This window comes from Equus przewalskii, chromosome 22, assembly GCF_037783145.1.
Source record: "Equus przewalskii isolate Varuska chromosome 22, EquPr2, whole genome shotgun sequence".
NCBI lineage: Eukaryota > Metazoa > Chordata > Mammalia > Perissodactyla > Equidae > Equus > Equus przewalskii.
Genome location: NC_091852.1, coordinates 47,485,185 through 47,508,426, shown reverse-complemented (window position 1 = coordinate 47,508,426; position 23,242 = coordinate 47,485,185). Strand labels below are relative to the sequence as shown.

The following is a 23,242-nucleotide window of genomic DNA, read 5'->3' as shown; positions in this document are numbered from 1 at the left end:
CAATCACCCTCCTCTGCCCTTCCTTTTGGGCCCAGCTGTGATTTCCTGGGTTGGTTAAGTCACTCCCTTGCCGTACCTTCCAACTCCGTTGCCCTTCTTTCTCTCCTGGTTCACCCAGTCTAGGGGTCAGCAGCCTTTTCCTGTAAAGTAAATATTTTAGGCTCTGTGGGCCTTATGCAGTCTCTGTTGTATAATCTTTGTTTTTTTCTGCCACACTTTAAAAATGTTAAAATAGTTTTTAGCTTGTGGCCTGTATAAAAACAAGCCACATGCCAGATTTGTCCTGCAAGCAATAGCTTGCTAACCCATTACCTAGCAAGACCTCAATTGGGGTGAACCCAACTCTTCAGTTGGGCCTGCATGCAACCTGCTGGGTGTTCCTAAGGGAAATCAATAACTGTGCAGCTTCAATCACCAGCCTCAACTTCATGTGACACACATTAGTGAACAAGTTTATTTAGTATTCTCATTGACAGAATGGCTGTTTCATACCTTTTCCCCCTCAAACCTCCCACTTCTCTCTACCACACGTTTTCCCGATTGGCTGGGCATTCTGGTCAGCGCCAAGCTCAGGCAGCACAAACCCTGCCTGTTTACCAAAAACAGTAACTCTAGCATATTGTTAGAGACCCTGCTTGCCCAGTTGGTCTTGATTGGCTTTCTCATGTGTCTGCTAAACTAGGGTGGCCTCAGCTGGGATTACTGTGCTCTCTCTATGTGGTCGCTCATCTTCCAGCGTTTAGCCTGAGCTTGTTTACATGGTGGTTACAGGGGTCCGAGAGAGAAAGAGCGGAAGTGCGCTAAGTCTCTTGAAGCCTGGGCTCAGAATTGACAAACCATCATTTCCACATTCTCTTGCCTTTCGCAAAGTCCTAAGGCTGGGCAGATTCAAGGGGAGCTTCCCTCCACTGTTGATGGGAGGAGCTGTAAAGTTACATTGTAAAAGGTGTAAGTATTGGGGGGAGTGAAGAATTGTGGTAATTTTGCAGTTAACCTACCGCAGCATGCAGCATCCGTCTTCTCTGCACTCAGTGGATGAAGCCCTCCCCCAGGCGTCTGGGTCTCGCTTTCACATGCATCACAATCAGCTGGAGGGTTTGTTGAAACACAGCTTGCTGGGCCCCACTCTCTCAGTTTCTGATTCAGAAGGTCAGAGATACCAAGAGTGTGCTTTTCTAACAAGCTTCCAGGTGGTTCTGTTGCTGCTGGCTGCAAACCACAGTTTGAGAACCACTGTTCTAGGCTAATCTCTCCCCTGTGCTCTGGATTTCACTTGCCCTCAGTTTAATAACAATTTTGGTTTTTAGTTATCCTCCTTTTTTCTTTATCTCTTGTGTTTTAGTGACTTTGCTACTCAGAGTGAGGTCTGTGGACCAGCAACATCAGCCATCACCTGGGAGCTTGTTAGGAATGCGGAGTCTCAGACCTACTGGATCAGAGTCTGCACTTTAACGAGACCTGTGGGTGATTTGTGTGCCCATTCATGTTTGAGAAGCACTGCCTGCAGATCATTCTCATCAGCAAGCAAGCAGCCACATTCTTGATTTCCTCCTCCAAGCCTGCCCCTCTTCCAGTGACCCCTGGTAACAGATGCTCCCACCATTCACGCAGCTGCTCAGGATAAACAAAGTGGAGTTCTCCTTGACTCCTCTCTCACGTATCCTATATCCAATTCATCAGCAAATTGTGTAGGGTTTTAGGATTACATATCCTGCTCTTCACCATTCCCACCACTTTGATCCTAATCCAAGATGCCATCACCTCTCGCTTGGACTGGTGCTGTAGCTTCTTACCGGCTCCGTGTGCTTCCACCCCTGCCCCCTGCAGTTGGTTTTCTTCCAGTCAACCACAATTTAAAAACACGAGATCATGTTCTTCCCCCTCTCAAAATCCTGCAGTGGTTTCCCATCATATTTAGGATCAAAATCGAAGTCCTTATCGTGGTCTCTCAGCCCTTACGTGAACTGCCATGGCCAACTCACTCCTCTCTCTGTCCCTGGCTCACTCCAGTCTAGCAACCCTGCTCACCTCCTTCTCTTCTGCAGGCCCAGTTCACTCCTGCCTCTGGGCCTTGGCACTGTCTGTTCCTTTTGAGTAGATTGCTCTTCACCCAATTGGCATGCACTCTCACTTCATTGAGGTCTTCCTTGATCGACCCATCTGACATAAGCAGCGCCCGTGATTCCTTACTCCCTCATCCTGCTTCATTTCTGCTCACTGTGCTCGTCGCCACTCCACAATGTGGTAACTCTGCCCCTGTCTTCTCCAGTCAGTGGTGGTGCTTCCATTCTTGGAGTTGTGCACACCAGATACCTGGAACATAGCCTTGATTTTTTTTCCCTTTCTTTCCACTGCTGTTCACTTCAACCCTATGTGTACGGTATATCTCAAACGGTTCACTTCTTACACTGTCCACTGCCACTGGCCTTATCTACGCCCTCATCATCTCTTACTTGAGTCGCCTCCCGACCAACCTGCTCATTCTGCACAGGAGCCAGAGAGGTCTTTTTAAAAATGTCATCAGATTATGTTACTTCTGCTTAAAACCCTGCAGTGCACTTCATTCCTTGCCGTACAAGGCCCTGTTTACCTGTGCACCAGCACTGCATGCCGTTTACCCCCGTTCATAAAGTTCAAGCTACAAGTGTCTTTCACCTTGTCTTTTTGACCCTTTTGTGTTTTCCTTCCCCCTGCATGAAATCCCCCCTCTCTGCTTTTTTTGAATAGTTGATTCTCCTTCTTAAGAATTCAGCTGAAATGTGACCCACTCAGAAAGATATTCCCTTACCACTGTATTAAACAGTTTTTTCCATCTTCCATTATTTGCTGTCTCATGACTCTTATTTGCTTTCTTTGTATCACTTCACATTTGGCAATTACTTAATTATTTGTGTTTTTACCACTTTATTGTCTGTTTTCTTCCTCCCCCAGTCAGACTCTAAGCTTATGGGGAAGATTCTTTTTCACTTACCTCTGTATTCCCAGTGCTTTTCACAACACCTGACAAATTAGTAGGTATTAGTAGACACTCAGTAAATGTGCTGGATAAATTAATGCCCAGGTGAGGAGAGGGTCTAAGACTGAGTTCTTTCTTCTCACCATTCTGTGTACTCTCCTTCTTCCCTGGCCTTGGTCAAATTTTATGTATAAATTTGCCAAATGAATCCATTTCTGGGACTTCAGTTCTTTCAGATTCAGTCTACTTTATAATTGTTGATGTTTAATAAATCCATTGTTATTCAAGGCTATGTAATTTCCCACTGGTAGCATAAAAGGAGGCATGTCTTTATATTTTTAACAGAATTTTGGATCTGATTTCTTTTTCTCAGTTAAAAATGCAAATTCAAGTAGTAAAGTATTCAAATTCAAGTATGAGAGAACGATTATAAAAATGGAAAACAAAGGACAAGTACTTGAAGGCACTGGAGGAAAATCAAAAGGCAGAAACTAGAGGGAATTAGACCATTGAGAGACGGGAACTGTACTGCATGATAACTGCATTTATTTGGCTTTTCTTCTGAGGGTCCTCCCCAGTCCACATGGAGGTTAGGACACAAGCAGAAAGTCACAGTCATCGAATTAGAATATGAACTCTGGGGCTGCCAGAGTGACCATATTGAGAGGGAAATTTCAGAAAGAAAGGAAACACAAAATGGGAGCCCTAAAATTTGTATATAACCTTCACTGAAATCCTTAGCTGACCTTGAAATGCATACATGCAGGGGAGACTCTCAGGAGCCCAGGTTGTTGTGAAGGAACCCAAAGTGAAGAGAAAAAGCAGTTGCAAAAGCCATGACTGGAAGGCTCAAAGAGCTCAACAGATGTCTTAGCTGCCACCACAGGGAAGACAGAATTTGGAGTCTGAGTCCTACCAATTTAGAAGGACAGGGGAAACCTAGGGCTTTTCATTGAAACTCCTGAAGGGCCACAGTTTAGCAGAAGAGGCTATAAAATAAAAATGACTACACATGTGAAGGAACCCAAAGTCAAGAGAAAAAGCAGTTGCAAAAACATACTGTGAGATAATCCACATTATCAAGTACTTTAAAGACACTTAGAAATATGTACATGAACTTAAAGAAAAGATAGTTATAATGAATGGACAGATAGAGGTTCTGAGTTGAGAAATCGAAAGTAGAACAAAAGAGACAATGGAGTTCTTAGAACTTTTAAAAACAATATTAGAAATGAAAAATTCACTGGAAACCTTAACAATATATTGGAGAAGCCAGAAGGGAAATGACACCAGCTGGAAGCGAGTACCTACAAATGGGAATGAATGGCACCAGAAATAGTAAACAGCATGGGAAAATAGAAAAGACTATAATTTTCTTAAGACAGCTGACTTTTTTACAATAAAGCTGATAACATTATAGTATGTGGTTTATAACACAGAGAAGTGAAATATGGCAACAATAGCACAAAGGATGGGCTGGGGTAGATGGAGGCATGTCATTGTGGGGATCTTACATTTTACCTGATGTGATTGATATAACACTAATTCTAAAGTAGACTGCTATAAGGTAAGGATACATATTGTAATCCATAGAGAAACCACTACATATATATCTCAAGAGAGAGACATATAGCTAAAAGAATAGAAAGAATTACAGCTAAAAGAGATCAAAGTAAAAATATGTTTGATTAACCCAAATTGAAGGAATAGAGGGGCAAAGGAAGAAAATCGGATACAACAAACAGCAAAATTGTAGTTTTAAACCCTTTATCAATAGTTAAATGTAAATAGATTTAATGCTCTAATTAAAAGGCAGAGATTATCAGACTGGATAAAAAAGCAAGACGCAACTATAAGCTGTAGACTGGAGGTGCACTTTAAATATTAACAGAGAGGTTGAAAGCAATAGGATGGAAAAAGATACACCATGCAAACAATGAGCATAAGAAAGCAATATCACATGAAGTAGACTTTGACATAAGTATTAACAGAGGCAAAAAGAAACACTTCATAATGATAAAAGACATAATTAGGAAAACATAATCCTAACTATGTATGCATCTAATAACAGAGCTACAAAATTTATGAAGCAAAAACTGATACAACAAAAGGGACAAATGTACAAATCCATAATCATAGTTGTAGGTTTTAACACCCCTCTCGATACTTGACAAAACAAGTAGACAGAAAATTAGTAAGGAGATAGGAGACTTGAACCACAACATAAACCAACCTGACATAATTGACATTTATAGAACATTACACCAAAAAACTGCAGGATACACCGTCTTCTTGTGTCTGGAACATATTCAAGATAGTCATATCTGGACTGTAAAACAAGTTTCAATAAATTTCAAAAGACTGAAATCTTACAACATATGCTCTCTGATCATAAGAGATTAAAATGGGAAGTCAATTACACTAAGATGTTTAGGAAATTCCCAATATTTGAAAAATAAACAGCACACCTCTAAATAACTCTTAGATTAAAGAAAAAATCACAAGGATATTAGCAACTATTTCAAATGGAATGGCATTGAAAACGATATATCAAAATTAATGGGATGTTAGAAGCCAGCTGGGAAAAGGGAAAGTTATAGCCTCAAATGCTTATATTGGAAAAGAAAAATGTATAAAATCAGTGATTTAAATTTCTACCTTAATAAACTAGCAAAAGAAGAGCAGATTAAACCCAAAGGAAAGAAAAGGATAATGATTAGAGCAGAAATCAGTGAAATAGAATAACAACAAAAAAATTATCAAAGCCAAAGTTGTTTTTTTTAAAAGATAAATAAAATTGGTAAATCCTTGGTGAGACTGATTTTTTTGTTTTTTGTTTACTGAGGAGGATTCGCTCTGAGCTAACAGCTGTGCCAATCTTCGTCTAGTCTGTATGTGAGCCACTGTCACAGCACGGCCACTGATACTGAGTGGTGTAGGTCCACACCTGGCCACTGAACCTGGGCTGCTAACGTGGAGCGCGCTGAACTTAACCACTAGGTCACCGGGGCTGGCCAAAGACTAGTTTTTTTAAAAAGGTAAAAGGATAACAAGAAATATTGTGAACAACTTTATGTCCATAAATTTAACAATTTAGAGGAAATGGTGAAATTCTTTGAAAAGCACAACTTACTAAAACTGATTCAAGATGAAATAAAAAATCAGAATAGCCTTATATCTAGTAAAGAAATTGAATCATTATAAAGAATCTTCAAACAAAGAAAACTCCAAGCCCAAATGGTTTCATTGATGGATTCTGTTAAATATTTAAGGAAGAAATGATACCAACCTTACACAAACTTGTTTCATGAGGCCAGAATAACCCTGACATTATTAGAAAAGAAAATTACAGACCAATATCCCTTATGAACATAGATACAAAAATAATAGTAAATTGAATCCAGAAAAAAGGATGCTACATCATGACCAAATGGGATTTATCCCATGAATTCTAGGTTGGTTTAATGTTCAAAAATCAGTCAGTGAAATTCAGTATATTAACAGAATATATGGTCACCTCCACAGATGCAGAACACTCCTTCACGATAAAAACTCTGAGCAAACCAGGAATAAAAGAGAACATCAATCTGATACAGGGCATCTAAGAAAACCCTACAGCCAACCTTGTAGTTAAAGTGAAACATTGATTGTTTCCCTGCTGAGATTAGTAATAAGGTAAGGGTGTCAACTCTCAGCGCTTTTATTCAACTTTCTCTTGAAGGCCGCAGGTGGTGCAATAAGGAAAGGAAACAAAATAAAAGGCAAAGATTAGAAAGGAAGAAGTAAAAAATCCTGTTCCACAAATGTCGATTTTTTAACTAGAGAAATGTAAGGAATCTACAGAACGATTACTAGAACTAAGTGAATTTAGCAACGTTGCATAATACAAGGTCAAGAAGCAAAAATCATTTGTATTTATATTAGCAACAATTTGAAAATGAAACTTTAAAAACAATGCCATTTACAGTAGCATGGAAGAACATAAAATAGTTAAGAATTTAACAGAGATGTATAGGACCTGTACTCTTAAAACTATAAAACGTTGCTGAGAAAAATTTTAAAAAACCTAAATAAATGAAAAGACATGTTCATGGATTCGAAGACTCAGTATTGTCAAGACGTCAGTTCTCCCCAAGTTCGTCTATAGGTTCAATGCCATCCTGATCACAATGCCAATAGACATCTTTTGTTTTTGTAGGAAGTGACAAATTGATTCTTATTTTGTAGTGAAATGCAAAGATCCTGGGATAGCCAACACAATCTTTACAGAGGAGAATAAAGCAGTGTCAGCAAACAGATAAATGGAACAGAGTGGAGAGAGAAAGAGACCTGTACACATACAAGCAATTGATTTTTTTTTTTTTTTTAACCTAGGAAGACCAGCCCTGAGCTAATATCTGCTGCCAATCCTCCTCCTTTTGTTGAGGAAGATTGACCCTGAGCTAACATCTGTGCCCATTTTCCTCTATGTTGTATGTGGGATGCCTGCCACAGTGTGGCGTGATGGTCTGTGCAGGTCCGCGCAGGGAGCCAAACCGGGAAACCCCCGCGGCTGCCAGCGGAGCCGGAGCCGGCAAACTTAACCACTGCGCCTCCGGGCGGCCCCCAGGTTTTTTGACAAAGGGGCCAAGGCCATTCACTGGGAGAAGGAAGTTTTCAACAAATGAAACAATTTGTGCTGGGACAGTTGTAAGTATGGAAATAATGAAACCTTGACCTCTACCTCACACCACAACAAAATTGAGATGATCATAACGTAAAAGCTAAAAACCCAAAGACCCTAAAATCACAGAATACCTTCGTGGCCTTGGAGTAGGCAAACATTTATTAAAGAGGACACAAAAAACAGAAAACAAAAGAAAAAACTGATAAATCAGATTTCACCAAAATAAACTGCTCAAAAGACACCTTTAAGAAAATGAAGCCGTGAGTGACAGATTGAGAGAAGATATTTGGAGTTTATATATTTGACCATGGGCTTGTATCCAGAATAAATAAATAACTGGTAAATCCACAATACAAAGAGAACCAACTCAAGCAGGCAAAAGATAGGCACAGATGTTTCACAAAAGATCTATGAATGGCCAATAAGTACATGCAAATGTGCCCAACAGCATTAATTATTTGGGGAATTAAAATTAAAACCACAAGAACACACCATTTCACACCAACCAAGACGGCAAACAAAGAAGCAGACAAAATAACCTGACCAACGTGTATTCACTGGGCGCGCCTCTCCAGGAGCCCTTAAAACCCGGGGGGCAATGCGAACTGGTATGGCCATTGTGGAAAACAGGTGGTTTCCTGTAAAGTGAAACACGTACTTCCCATAGGACCCACACTCCTGGGGCAAGTGGTGACACCCCTATCCATTTTTCAAACCTCATGGAATTGTACATCTGAAACCTGTGCATTTTATTGTATGTGAACTTTACCCCTATAAAAGCAAAACAGAAAATAGAAAATGAAAATCACAAAGCAATTCCCAGGAGTCCTCTGGGGGCCCTCGGGCCCAGCGGCACGCAGGGCCGGGCAGCGGCGGCCGCAGCGCGGGGGAAGCGGCGGGGAGGTGGGGCGCGGAGCTGCCCCTGCGGCGCCGCGGTTGCAGTTTCGATTTTCCCTCTCCGGTTGCGGTTCCCCGGCAGCTCCTCCCTCGGCGCGGGGGTTCGGAAAGTCCCTGCCGGACCCCGTCGGCTTTAAAGGCAGCGGGGTGCGGGTGAGGCTGGGACTCGCGGGACGCCCAGCCGCCGTCATGACCGCCGAGCAGCGCCGGAATCTGCACGCCTTCGGGGACTATGTCCGGAAGACCCTGGACCCTACCCACATCCTGAGCTACATGGCCCCCTGGTTTAGGGACGGTGAGTGGTCCCCGAAGGCGCCTGCCTATGGCGCGGCGGAAACAGTTCGGGACTTGTTTTCTCTTTGCTTTTTCCCTCTTTTTTAATCAGTACCAGTAGCCTGCTAGGAACGCGAGTTTGTGTCAAGATCCCCCAGCGTTTTAGACTAGAGCTTGCCAGAGTTTGAGGAGCCCTTGGCGGCTCAGATGGGGAAACTGAGTCCCAGCGAGGTGGGATGACTTGCTTAGGAGTACCCATCTATGTAGGTTCAAAGCTGGGGAGTCAAATCGTTGTCCATTTCACCTATTTCTACTAATAGTTCCGTCTACTGTGTGTTGGACTTTGTGCTGACATCAGAGATTCAGAAATAAGATACAGGCCCTTCCTTGAAATACTTTGCAGCCCAAGGTTTTGGCGGGGGGGAGACGAGTCAGGACAGATACACACAGATGATTACAAAATGCTGTCAGAGCTCCAAGGAAACTGATGCCTACTCTGCCGGGTCTTATTTGCACTTCCAAATAAGGGGGAACTCGAGGGGAGCGAGACCCCCTGGACCGAATGGCTTTAGGTCAGTTCAGGGCTTTCCATCCAGCTTTTGAGACACATGATGATGGGTAATGGCCAGTCTGTGCGGTTGTACTGAAGTGCTTGGTGCTGGAGGTGAGCCGCGGCTTTGGGGAAAGAGAGGGGAGGTGGTGTCTGGAAGGAGTTCAGATGAGAGGCGGGATATGGCAAATTCCTTTTCAGACTCCAGGTACCTACCTATCTTTCCTGAGTGAAGCAGCTTTTGGAAATTGGATTAAAGCAGACAGGTCACTTGAATGCTAATTGCTGCGTGAAACCAAACCACAGGCTGTGCAGCCAGGAGTGAAAGAATCCCCCCAACAGAAGTGGACCCCCAGCTTCCAGCTGTGCTCAGAGGGAAGGACCAGAGTAACTGCCTAGCGGCCACGAAATAACTGGGGCCCCTGAAGAACATAAGCCTGTGCAAGACATCTCTGAGAAATCCTTGGAATGAGTGCGACACCAGCAAACTGGTGTGAGTCCCATTCTTTCATGCACTCGTGTATTGATTCAATAAAAAAGCCACTCGTGTCAGGCATGGTGACGCTTTGGAGGCAATTTACACATGTTACTGCACACATTATCTAATAGGAGGCATCGTGTTAGGGACTGAGGAATCATTGGTGAGCGCGATGGAAATGGTCCCTGCCCCCGCAGAGACTGGAGTGCTGTGTGAAGGCAGGTCACTAAATAAACAGTAGATAATAAAGTGTGGTAAGCGCTTTGATGGAAAACCTTAGTGCTATGGGAGCACATAGGTGGGATAGTTTGAAGCATATATATTAGTTTTAATTTATAGTTAGAATGCAATCACAATAAAAATACCAAAAGGTAAGTAAAAAAGCAAGCTGAAGAATGCTATGCATAGCATTATCTTATTTTTGAACGTTAAAGATGCCATAGAAGTTTTATTTCAAGCCCCTCCCAGAGGCAACTGTTGTCATTTAGTTGGTTTATATCTTTCCTGTTCATTTCTTTATACTTTAACACTTACACATGTGTCCATAAACTTTTTGCTTTCTCCCTATCTTTTCCTGTTTTCTGTTAGATTGATAAAGTCTCCCTATTCCCTATGTTTTCCTTAGCTGCTTTGGAAGCTCTGGATTCTATTGGTTAACCTTAATTGTGACAAGTATATTCTATCAGTCAGGATGCAGTCAGGGAGCAGAGACGCTAATGAGTGTTGTGGCTGCATATGAACTTTTGGACTCAGTTTTTGCCCTCATTAGAAGGCAATGGGAGCTTATCCATGCTCTCCTTATGCCCATACATTCCCCCTGCACGCACACACGAATACACCAATATGTGTAAATGACACTAGCAATACTCAGTGTTTTTTACTGTAACCCTTCTCTCCACATGGCGGATTTTGTGCACTGGTTGCATCTTGGGAAAGGAGCATTAAGGCCGTGTTTCTTCCTGAGAGCTTGCATGGTCACTGGGCTACTGAAGGGCTTGGTTATTCACAGATTATCCAGGACGTTTCAAGGTAGATGTGGGTGTGGCCTACAGATTTTTTGTAAAATTCCTTCGGAGTCAAAGGCTAACTCTTATCCTGGAGGGGCACTGGGTGAGCAGTATCTGAGTATTTATCCATTCCTTCAGTAGTGGTTTCTGGACACGTGCATGAGCCAGGCACTTTGTTGATGATTAGAATACAAAGATGAAGACGAAGACAGCACGTCCGTGGTCACAGTCTAAGGGAGAGGATAGACCCTCAGACAATCGCTATAGACTAGGCAGTGTCAGTGCTCTAGCCAGAGGCTTGTAAAGAGGCTGAGAAGCACAGAAAGGAGATTAAGAAATTCTACGTTGGGAGCTGAAGATGGCATCACAGAGTGGCCAGGATGGCAAAGGCTTCGGGAAATATTGACTGCCCAAAAATGAGATTTTCTCTGCTTTGGATTCCCAGGGCTTTTGAGGAAAGTTGCACTGCTTAGTGGTAGCAGATACTGGGGCCAGGTAGCAGCAGGATAGGCCCAACCAGGTACAAAGTAAACCTGAACTGCCAGGATGCTGCAAGGCAGTTCACCTGGGACGGCCTCAGCTGAGACTGGTGCGGACCACCATGTCGAGTGTCAGTAGCGGCTGGTAGCATGTCTGAGGGAAGAACACACAGCAGGGAGGCCTGGGAGCAAGAACCCAGCTGTAAGGACTGGTTTAGGAACAGGATTGACTCGAAGGAGTAGAGTAGGTTATGTGCCCAGGGAAGCTGGGACAGGTGACAAGATAGATTGCTGTTATGGGTTGAATTGTGTCCTCCCCCTCAAAAAATATGTTAAAGTCCAACCCCCAGTACCTCAGAATATGACATTATTTAGAAATGGGATCTTTACAGAGGTAATTAGTTAAGATGAGGTTATACTGGAGTAGGGTGGGTTCCCAATCAAAGGTCATGGATGTCCTCATAAGAAGACAGCCAGGTGAAGACAGAGGCAGAGACTGGAGTGATGTGGCCACAAGCCAAGGAATGCCAACAAGCACCGGAAGCTGGAAGGAGCAGGGAATGTGTTGTCCCCTAGAGCCTTTGGTGGAAGTGTGGCCCCGCCAACACCTTGATTTCAGACTTCTAGCCTCTAGAACTGTGAGAGAATAAGTTTCTATTGTTTGAAGCCACCTAGTTTGTGGTAATTTGTTATTGCAGCCACAGGAAACTAATAGAGATGGCTAAAGTTAAAAAGACAGACAGTAAGAAGTGTTGACAAAGGTGTGTAGAAGTTGGAATGCTCATAAATTGCTGGTGGGAATGTAAAATGGGGCAACTCTTTTGCACAACAGTTTGCAGTCCCCTACAGTGTTAAACATGGAGTTACATATGACCCAGCAGTCCGTAGGTGTATACTGAAGAGAAATGAATACGTGTCCACACAAAAACTTGTACATGAATGTTCATGTACTGTTTATAATAGCCCAAATGTGGAAACAACCTTTTGACCTCAAACAAATACACAGCCAGTTATTTCTCCAGCAAAAAATGGGTTTATTTGGGATGGGCAAAGAATTTCAATTTGGGGTCTGTGATTGTGGCGAGACATGTGCAAGTCCTGGAGCAGCAAGGGAGCAGACACTCTTTTCCAGAGGGCAAGAGGAAGTTGGGAGGGCGGTTGTGAAAAAAAAGAGTTGGAGGTGTAATGGGTTTTCATTGGCTGAGTTGTGACAGTCTCTCATTGGCTGAGCTTCTTGCCCATCAACAAGAGGAAGTCTGTCTTCTTTCTTTTGGGCTCTGCAATAGTTGTAGGGTGTGAGAGCTCCCCCTTTTGGCCTCCTGTCTCTAATTTAATGAGATTTCTGTTTATTAATTTGCCAACCTAAATGCCCGTTAACTAATGAATGGATAGACAAAGTGTATATCCACACAATGGAATATTAGTCACCAGAAAAAAAGGAATGGATGATACATGCTACCTCATGGATGAACCTTGAAAACATTAAGCTAAGTGAAAGAACCCAGTCATACAGACCACATATTGTGTGATTCCATTCATATGAAATGTCCAAAATAGGCAAATCCATAGAGACCCAAGTAGATTAGTGGTTGCCTGGGGTTAAGGGAGGAAGAATGGGGAGTGACTCCTAATGGGTACAAGATTTCTTTCTTTCTTTCTTTTGGTGAGGAAGATTGGCCCTGAGTTAACATCTGTTGCCAATCTTCCTCTTTTTGCTTGAGGAAGATTAGCCCTGAGCTAACATCTGTGCCAGTCTTCCTCTATGTTTTTATGTGTGGGATGCTGCCACAGGATAGCTTGATGAGCGGTGTGTAGGTCTGTGCCAAGGATCTGAACCCATGAACCCCAGGCCACCAAAGCAGAGTGCGTGAACTTAACCACTGCACCACCGGGCTGGTCTCAAGATTTCTTCTTACAGTAATGAAAATATACTAAAATTAGATAGTGATGATGGATTCACCACTCTAAAAAGCATTGAATTTTACTGTTTAAAAGGGTTACTTTTATTGTTGCCAAGATAGAGACCTTGGCAGAGAAGGAAGGCATTTCTTCCTTTCTTCTTTCGTTCATTCAACATATCTTTGTTGAGTGTCGATCATGTGCTGTGTCCTCTTCTAATCTCTGAGAATACAGTGGTTAACCAGCCAGACAACTGGTTGACTCCCTTGGAATTTACATTCCATTGACACTAGGGAAAAAAACGGAAAATTACCAAATGTTAAGTCACATGAAGGCAGCAGTTTGGTCACCACCCCAGACCTGGAGTGAGAGTACGAAGCCAGTATGGCCACCAGTAGGCGATGGGCAGTTTTCTGCTACCTAGCCTCACTGTGTCTCTCTTTAGCACCTCTTCCTGTCTCTCTTCTGCCATATTTCCTACCATTTTAGCAAAAACCTGGAAAAAGGACCATGAAAGTATCTCTGTTTGTAACTCGGCTCGCTGAGTTCACTGTAATTGTTGCTGATACCGTGGAGTGGTCCTATGCTCATACTCTTTTAGTCCTGCAGTTAATTTAGACTTTTGAACAAGATTTTGGTCAAAATGTTGGAGGAATCCTTTGTTCTTCCATCTCACCCAGTGCTTCCATGAATCCACTCTTGTTGCGGGGAGACTTTTTCAAATATCTTTAAGAAACTCTTTTCTTAAGGACTGCCCTAGAGCGTGTTCCCAGAGTTCCATGCCAAACTAGGAGAAGTTTCCAGAGAGGATGGGTGGGTGGGTTGGTGAAGAATGGGCACAATCTGCTTGCGCAGAGAATTTGCTGCCGCCCTGCAGCTCTTTCCACGGCTGTGATTTGTTATAATCCCCACGCCCATTTGAGAAGGTCTGACAGCGCTTTTCAGGTTTTTCCTCCGACGAGTGTTGGCTCCGCAGTTTGATGAGTCGCTCTTGCTTCTGTTTGTAGACATGGTGCAGTATGTTCAGGCTGAGAAAAACAATAAAGGCACGATGGAAGCCGCCTCACTTTTTCTCAGGTACCTGTTGGAGCTCCAGGAGGAAGGCTGGTTCCGTGGCTTTTTGGATGCCCTTGACCAAGCAGGTTAGTTCATTCATCCTACTCACAAAGGAGAGTATGTTACTTGTCTGTTTCAGAATGCTATAAAAATGAGATGCTATTAATTTTGAGGTATCCACATGTAGTTCATCTTAATCTGACGCAATGTAAAGACTATTTTCAGGCAGATCATATAATTGTCTACCTGAAATAGCCAAAGAAATCTACCAAGAGATTATTGCAACTGAGGGGAGAATTGAGCAAGTTTATTGGATATAAGATCAGTATACAAACATTAGTAGCATTGCCACCCATTGCAAGCAAACAGAAAATGTAGTCCAAAATGAAACACCATTTATAATAGTAACAAAAGTTATAATGTATTTAGGAATAATCCTAGCAAAGGATGTGTAAAGGCTGAACGGAGAAAATGATAAAATGTTATTGAAAGATATTAAAGAAGTCCTAAGTAGAGATATATACCTGTGCACGTGGAGAAGAAGACTTGATGTCATACGAGTGTCAGCTCTCCCTACAGTGATCTATGTATTCAGTACAATTCTAGCAAAAATCCTGCATGCTTTTTCACGAGCTTGACAAGCTGATTCTGAAATGTACATGGAAGAATTATGACCCAAGAATAGTCGAGGCATTCCTAAAGAAGAAGAATTAAGTAGATTAGAGTTTTCCCTTCTAGATATCAAGATTTATTATAAAGCCATAGGCATGGAGACAGTGTAACGTTGGTCTGACATCCACAAACTGACCAATAAAATAGAATGGAGAGCCTTCAATTAGACTCATGTATTCATGGAAACCTAATATACTAGAGATCACTGGAAAGGAGGGTCATTAGGCAAGGAGGGGCTTTTTGAGAAATTGCCATTGAATTCCCATGAAAAATGGGGCATTATAAACAGAATAACCTAAACAGGATAATGTTAAAAACCAAACAGACCCTGACTTTCATATCCATGTGGATACAAATAAATTTGTATTTCTTACCTCATTCCATTCACACAAAATGAATTCAAAAGAATTAAAGACAATTCTAAAAGGCAAAATTTTAACAATTTTAGGAAAGAATAAAGAATAATATTTTTATGACCTTGGGGATGGCAGGATTTAGGAAACAAGACCTTAAAGCATTAACCATAAAAGAAAGTTTGATAAATTTGATGACATTAAATTAAGAATATCTGTTTATCAAAACACACTATAAAGAAAGTGAAAAAACAAGTCCCAACCTGGCGAGGATATATGCAAAATATAAAATCACCAAATAATTAGTATCCAGAATACATTACAAAGTTTTTAAAATTGATTAGAATAAGACAGAAAACATCCACAGGGCAAAAGATGTGAGCTAACACTTCAAAGAATAGACAGCAGGAAAGGTTAATAAACATGTGAATAGATCCGCGGCCCAATTAGCAATTAGGGAAATGTAAATTAGGAACATGAGATAGCATTTTATAAATCGTCCTTAGTGCCATCCTGCAGATTCCAACTCCTAGAGACCTTGTGGACAGCAGAGCGGAACCCTGCCTGGTCTTTTTGTGCCATCCTCTCATCTTCTGGCGCTACAGCAGACAATGCTCCCCTGCTATTCATGGGGCTTTCATGGCCAATTTTTTCAGAAGTGGGTGGCCAGGTCCTTCTTCCTAGTTTGTAAGCTCCGCTGACGCTGTCCACCGCGCGTGAACCTGCTAGTATTTGAAATACCGGTGGCACAGCTTTCAGTATCACAGCAACACACAGCCACCACAGCATGACAACTGACAGAAGGGTGGTATGGTTCCCTGACCCTGGGAAACGAGCCCGAGCTGCAGTGGTGAGAAGGCCGAATATTACCCAGTAGAGCACCAACTTCTTAACTTAGATAGCAAAACTTAAGAAGTCAAACGGTGTTAAGGCGTGAAAAGAATATTGAATAATGGGAAATCTTAAATATCGCTAAACAGAGTGTAAATTGATACTACTATTTTGAAAAACAATTTGGTATCATCTTGTGTAGTTCAACACTCCATGTATCCTTCTATCCAACGGTTTCAGTCTTAAGAATGTGCCCGAGAAAAACTCTTACACACATGTTGCAGAATACGCGTACAAGAACGTTCATAAAAACAAAAACAAGCCAAGCAAACAAATGAAACTGGAAGCAACCCCAGCATCCTTCAAGAGGAGGATGGATATGTACATTTTGTTTTATTTAATTTTTTTTAAAGTTTGGCACCTGAGCTGATATCTGTTGCCAATCATTTTTTTTTTTTGATTCTTGTCCCCAAAGTCCCCCTGGTATATAGTTGTATATTCTAGTTGCAGGTCCTTCTAGTTGTGCTATGTGGGACACTGCCTCAGCATGGCCTGATGAGTGGTGCTAGGTCCACGCCAGGATGCAAACTGGTGAAACCCTGGACCGCCGAAGCGGAGTGCATGAACTCAACCACTTGGCCATGGGGCTGGCCCCGCGTACATTTTATAATATGCACATGATGGTCCATTATCCTGCAGTGAAAATGTATGAACTCAGCTACAGACGACAATACAGGTGAAGCTTAGAAATGTAATATTAAACTTTCTAAAGAGTCAGAGAAAGTTACATTTAGTAAGTTATGCTTATAAAGTTCCAAACAAGCTAAACCAAATGTGTATTGTTTAGGGAATCAGACATGGGCCATACAGCTATTCCAACAAATCAAGGAAGTGACACATCAAATACAGGACAGTGGCATCCTTGCAGGGAGGTTGAAGCCCGGGAGACAGGAGACACCCACCCACAAGAGTATTGGAATATTCTAATTCCTAAGTTGGGTGGTGGTTCATAGGCGTTCATTCTGTTGCTGGTGCTCTTTAGAGCCTCATGAAGCGAGTGTGGCCTTAAAGTCAGACAAGGTTTTGTTAGAGAAACTTAGAGTGAAGCATTCTTGGATTATTACAGTTGGAAATAATTTTTTTCCTCCTCAAATTTCCCATTATACTTAATATTCTTTTCTTGGAATAATGTAGAAGGTGAGCTCCTGAGGGGCAGGAATTAAGATTTCTATTTCTTTTTGCTCTCTTTACTACTTTGCACTGAGAAGCTACTTAGTAACAGGATGGTTTGACTCATTGAAAGACAAATCGGAGTTGGGGGTGAACTCCAGGGAGCGCTTTGGAAGGAAGACTTTGTACTGAGAGCTAATGTAAGACTTCATATTTAGCTGTAGTACTCTCTCCTAAGAGACGATACATGCTGTTAGAGGATCTCAAATGTTAGGTGCCTAAGATGAGGACTGACTTTTCTTTTTGAAAGGTCACTAATAATTGAGGTGATTTACAGATATTTTTTGAGTTCTTTCACTCTCCATTCAAACATGATTCCTATGTTATTAATCTCGAAGTAGTTTTTAGTTGGTCTCATAAAAGCCCCCATTTCCTTCTTTCTTTTCAGGTTATTCTGGACTTTATGAAGCCATTGAAAGTTGGGATTTCCAAAAAATTGAAAAGTTGGAGGAGCACAGAGCACTTTTAAGGCGTTTACAACCAGTGTTTAAAACCAGAGTTAATCCGAAAGATATCCTTCCTGATATATCTGAATGTTTAATTGATCAGGAATGTGAAGAAATTATCCAGGTAATTTAATTAATATAAAGCACTGAATTTGGGGGAAATGATTTGCACATGGGAAATGTCTTCTGCTTTAGCCCTGAGAAAGATCATCGAAATCCACAGAATTCCTCAAATCTAAAGCATAATTACCTAGAACTGTACTTTTAATTGTGATCCGAGTAATTTTTATGTCACAACTTTTTTTCAGGTTTGCCCTACTTTCAGTTAAAATTGTTTTATTATTTTTGTGAATAATGTTTTATGCAAATCTAAATGAAATCAAACAGTTTAGCAAATAAAAAGAAAAAAGGCTCTAGACTCTAGTGGTTAAGCATTCCGGCTCTGGACACAAATGAATTCTGTCAGAATCCTAGCTTACCCACTTACGAGTGATCTTGGGCAAGTTACCTTGTTTCTCTAAGCCTCTGCTTCTTCGTGTGTAAAGTGGGAGTAATAGTACCTTACTAATGTCGTATTTTTATAGGAATTAAATGAGATAATATATGTAAAGTACTTACACATTCCTGGCACATAAGTGCTTGATAAATTTTAGTTATTAAGTAATGTATGTCCCACTACCCTGAAAAAACCATTTGTTAATCTTTTGTTATATCCTTCCAAATCTCTCTCTGCTCATATGCTCATATTTTGAATGGTTGTCAGATGGATTGTTTTCCTCATATTGGTGCTGATGACAAATATAAGATCTCAGAGGAGGTGAGAAGGCCTGGCTTAACGTAGTGATATCATGTGTGGAGGACAAGGATGAAGGAAAGGTATCTTAAAAGACTGTACTGGATGGGGCAAAAATGGTCATGAAAAAGACCTTTCGAACCATAGTATATGATGACTTTAAATCAGGTAGTGATTGAACTGATATTTCTTCAGTAAAAACTCATAAAAGGAAACCTTTTGAAGTAATTGGTCAATCAACTGTGGTTGTGTTGCTTAGGTTTGTTCCAACAAGGGGCTGATGGCAGGTGCAGAGAAAATGGTCGAATGCCTTCTCAGATCAGACAAGGAGAACTGGCCCAAAACTTTGAAACTTGCTTTGGAGAAAGAAGAAAGCGTGTTCAGTGAGCTGTGGACTGTAGAGCAAGGTGGGATGTTCCAGGAGAGAGCTCTGCAGGGTGGGAGGGGCTGAACCTGTGCTCTGCCTTCCTGAGAATTCGCCTCAGGGCCTCCTTCATTCCTATCTGATTTTGCTCACAGCCAGAGGGGTTTTCCCCATGGTACATCTCTGGTGAGAGACCAGCAGGAAATCTCTGGGAGGCGAGTGCCTACTTGCCTACAGAAGTAGTTTGGTTGTATATAACCCCTAAAAATGGACCAGGGCAAACGGCTCTCATCCGAAATTAGCCCATCTGGCCAAAAGGACTTGGGGAAGGTAGGGTCTGAGCTTGCTGTATGAGTTTAGATTATCAGAGACATAGCTTGAAAGTACTACAGTTAAAGCTTCAAACTCCAGGACCCGCCCCCTTTTCAGAATAGACTAATGGTAGACATTGCCTGGTTCTCTGGCCTGGAAGCCATCTGAACCAGAACAGAACTGTGAAGAATCGGTTGTGAGAAGCATCTGAGCCATCGTTTGGCTTCCTGAAGCTAACGCCTTCTCCGAGCGTTGTTGCAGGCTGAGTGGTAAAGTTAGCTTTTCCTAGGCTTCTTTAGATCACAAAGTTGTTCCAGAAATTGTATAAATACACCTCTGATTTCTTGGGTCAGATCAAGAATGGAAGACATCAAGGTCTGCTGACCGCTGCTTCTCTTCTTTAGTGTACATGTCAGTCACCTGGAGAGCTTGTTAAAATGCAGATGCTAATTCAGTGGAGGCTCCAAAGTCTGCACTTCTAACGAGTTCTGGAAGTTGCTGGTCTGTGTTCCACACTTTGAATAATAAAGCCCTAAATGACATTGGGGTTCAAACTCCAAACTGATATTTCAAACTCAAAAAGATTCATAAAATTGTTTTAGGAGGTGAGGGTAGTGGTTGTGAGAAATGTTAATGGAAGCTTAAAAATTTAGTATTAGGACCTCTTTGTGGGGCTTTCATCATCAAGACTATAATTACAATATGTAAAGATACTAACATGATTTTTGGTCTCATAAAGGTGCAAAAGGAGTTGAAACTAAAGATCTTGGGGATGAGGAAATAGAAACTTCTGAGATACAGATTTTCTACAAGGAAGAACCAGAATACCAGAATCTGAGTCAGAATTCAAGTCCGCCTTCAGGTACCCAGCCCTGTTCTTTTCCATAATGATGCCCTTCACTTATTTTGTGTGGGGATGCGTTTTGCAATGCCAAAAGTCACAGCCTTCTGAACAGATTTTTAAGGAAAATTAAGAAAGAAAAGAGAATTTATATTAAAATAGAGACTTTTTCTATAATTAGAAATGTCATTCTCTCCCTTCCATAGCTATTGTCAGCTTCTTCTTTCTCTTTCGTCGTCTTCTTTTGTCTGCTTTTATCACTAAGAAAGTATGTGCATGACTGTATGTGCAAATGTGTGCAAAGAGAGTCCTCCCAGCTGCTCAGCATCTGTGAGATCCCAAATCAGCCCAGCTTTCTAAAGAACTGCTTCTGCTATTTGTGAGTCACTTGCTCCATTTCCTTTTAAGATCCTGGGGCTGCACTGTCAGTTGATTAGGTTTGTGCACTGCACAACTGTGCTTGGCTGAGAGGTTGAGTGGGCGCTGAGATCCAGCCTGTGCCGTGTGCTCCACAGTGCGCAGAGGAGCTGTGTCCTCTGAGAGAGTCTTCTTTTTCTAATTCACACGACGGCACTGCATCAGTTAGCTGGGGTCCTATAAGGCCTGCCTTAGGTTTCTAGAAGCTTATTTTCATGAAGGCACCAGAAAGTTGCATAGTAAGCTGTAGTAAAAAGTTATTGATAAAAGGGCATCGGGGAGGAACTTAGGATTAATAATGAGTAGTGTTAGAAGGATGGTGTGATTTTAGGATAACACCATCAGAAGAAAATTTACAGGTTACTTCTGCAACTGAATAATACAAGATTCTTTTCATTCTGGAATAAAATCAATGAATGTTAAGTTGCTTTGAATTTTCCTGACATGTAGAGATCCTTAGTGAACTCAGTTAACCTTTCAGAAATTCTCCTTTTCTCTAAAATGGATAGGTTGGACTCAGTGTTGATTTCCAAGGTCTTGTCCAACTCTTAACATCCTATATGCTTATCTGCTAGTGAGATAAAGCCTCTGACTGTTTTTGAAAACTTCGGTTCTGTTGCTGGGAAATGCTGCGTGAGAGCCTGCAGAATTACACAGCGTGGGTGCTCATCAAGAAGAGATTGCTTTGGGAGTTCAGGATTTACAATTTGGTGTTTTTCATACCTCTCAGAGGGATTCGTTGTTGTTTCGTCTTGCATAGCTTTTCCTATAACTGGTGGCCCTCTCCTGCCCTGAGTTAGGCTATTCCTGCTTTCGTTTCTCCTTAGTAGGCTCCCATGGTTGTTTAAGAAAGAAATCTGTGTGGGATTTTTTTTTCCTGTCTTACCACTGGTGCTTTGTCACCGGGGGAGAATCCTGTGCTTCAGATCAGTGGAGAAGCTGGAAGGGTTAATAGAGACAAGCATTCCTGACTTCCAGAAGTGAGGCCTTTCTTGCTGGAGTCAGAATTCCTGTCTGTTTGATGGTAGCTATTGCCTGGATTCCTCAGGGCAGCAACTATTTGGTTGTTCCTTTTGTGTTACAGAAGTGGCCCCATTGAAGATAAGAAATTACCAACTGGAGCTCGCTTTGCCTGCCAAGGAAGGAAAAAACACAATAATATGTGCTCCTACTGGTAAGCCGATTGCCGTTACGTAGTCTGTTTCTCTGTTTGCTGCTGCTTTTTTTCATTTATTGAATATGGGTCGAAATGGGCAAGTTTTAGTTTTTTCGTTGTTCCATTTGTCTTTTGCGAAAACCGTCCTAGTAATGTAGTCACAAGGTATTTTAAGGAACGTGAGGAGGGAAAGACAGATGCCCTCATGCCCTCGAGCCCCACTGTCTGAGTGCGTGTCACCCAGGAAGCAGCTTGATATTTCTGAGTCATAGTGTAAGTTCTGCAGTTGTTAACCCATCCACCTTACCAATTTGCTAGTGAGCGCAGTGGTTTTAGGGGAGCCAAAAATAATTACCTTTCTGCAGAAATATTTTAGTATAGTATCAGTTACGTGTCTTCTTTTTTTATATATTAAAAGGTTGTGGAAAAACCTTGGTTTCGCTTCTTATATGTGAACATCATCTTAAGAAATTTCCACAAGGACGAAAGGGGAAGGTGGTCTTTTTTGCTATTCATCTCCCACTGTACGAGCAGCAGAAATCCGTATTCTCGCAATATTTTGAAAGACGTGGGTAGGTATAACAGTCAGTCCACCTTCTTTTTCTCTAGCTTTGTGTCATTGGTGTGTTTTCTGCTTTGATTTGTTTTTGGAAAACCATGATTCAAAAAATTTATAATAGATTCAGCTTTTATATAATCTAGATGTAATTCCTTCATGGATTTAAATATTTTTTATTAGAGATGCCTGAAATCCTAAACTGCTTTAGAGTGAGTAAATGACTTGAGATTAGTTTTACAGGTCAATGGCACATTTAATTTTTTAATGATTTTATAATTTATTTAATATTACCCCCTTATTTAAGTACTATTTGTCTTTCTGGGTGGTTTGAAAGAATTAATATCTACTATTGACTATTGAAACTAGCTTGCATTTATTGATCACTTACCATGTGTCGGGCTCTGTGCTAAGCACTTAACTTGTCTCCAGATGTATTCCTTTTGAACTTAGGGAGAATTTAATGATCTTTGTGGTTCTTTGTGGATCTTTCATATCTTTGTGGTTCCTCATTCACATCGTGGTTGGTCATAGGGACGTTCTGTCATTTTCCAGGTACAAAGTTGCAGGCATTTCTGGAGCAACATCTGAGAACGTCGTAGTGGACCAGATTGTTGAGAACAATGACATCATCATTTTGACTCCACAGATCCTCGTGAACAGCCTTAAGGATGGGACTATTCCATCACTCTCTGTCTTTACTTTGATGATGTTTGATGAATGCCACAACACCAGTAAACACCATCCTTACAATATGATCATGTTTAATTATCTAGATCAGAAACTTGGAGGCTCTTCAGACCCACTGCCCCAGGTAACTCCAAAGTCAGAGAGATTCCTCAGAACTGTCACCTTCCTAAATCCTATGTACTTACCCTTGTGGCCATGTTGAAGATGTCCTTCTCAGGTCGTAAATCTATATTGTACAACTCCTTGATTAATTTTGATTGATTCATTCATTTATTCACTTAAGAAACATGTATTAGGGACCTCCATGTGTTGTGCACTGT

At 41.6% G+C, this 23,242-nt stretch overlaps 1 protein-coding gene across 3 annotated transcripts in view; it reads left to right on the top strand.

Annotated features, from left to right (window-relative positions):
* Positions 1–23,242, top strand: part of RIGI (RNA sensor RIG-I) — a 64,861-nt gene that overhangs the window by 15,420 nt on the left and 26,199 nt on the right. Inside the window, exons 1-8 of one of the 3 annotated variants that reach the window (XM_008519033.2) lie at positions 8,462–8,814; positions 14,213–14,347; positions 17,736–17,917; positions 18,846–18,993; positions 20,002–20,124; positions 21,605–21,694; positions 22,095–22,248; positions 22,788–23,046. In XM_008519033.2, coding sequence (XP_008517255.2) covers positions 8,709–8,814; positions 14,213–14,347; positions 17,736–17,917; positions 18,846–18,993; positions 20,002–20,124; positions 21,605–21,694; positions 22,095–22,248; positions 22,788–23,046 — 1,197 coding nt within the window. In that variant the 5' untranslated portion in view covers positions 8,462–8,708. Of the gene's footprint in view, positions 1–8,461; positions 8,815–9,440; positions 9,836–14,212; positions 14,348–17,735; positions 17,918–18,845; positions 18,994–20,001; positions 20,125–21,604; positions 21,695–22,094; positions 22,249–22,787; positions 23,047–23,242 lie in introns of those variants that run through there. The other 2 variants (XM_008519036.2, XM_070590247.1) reach the window with 2 other exon arrangements.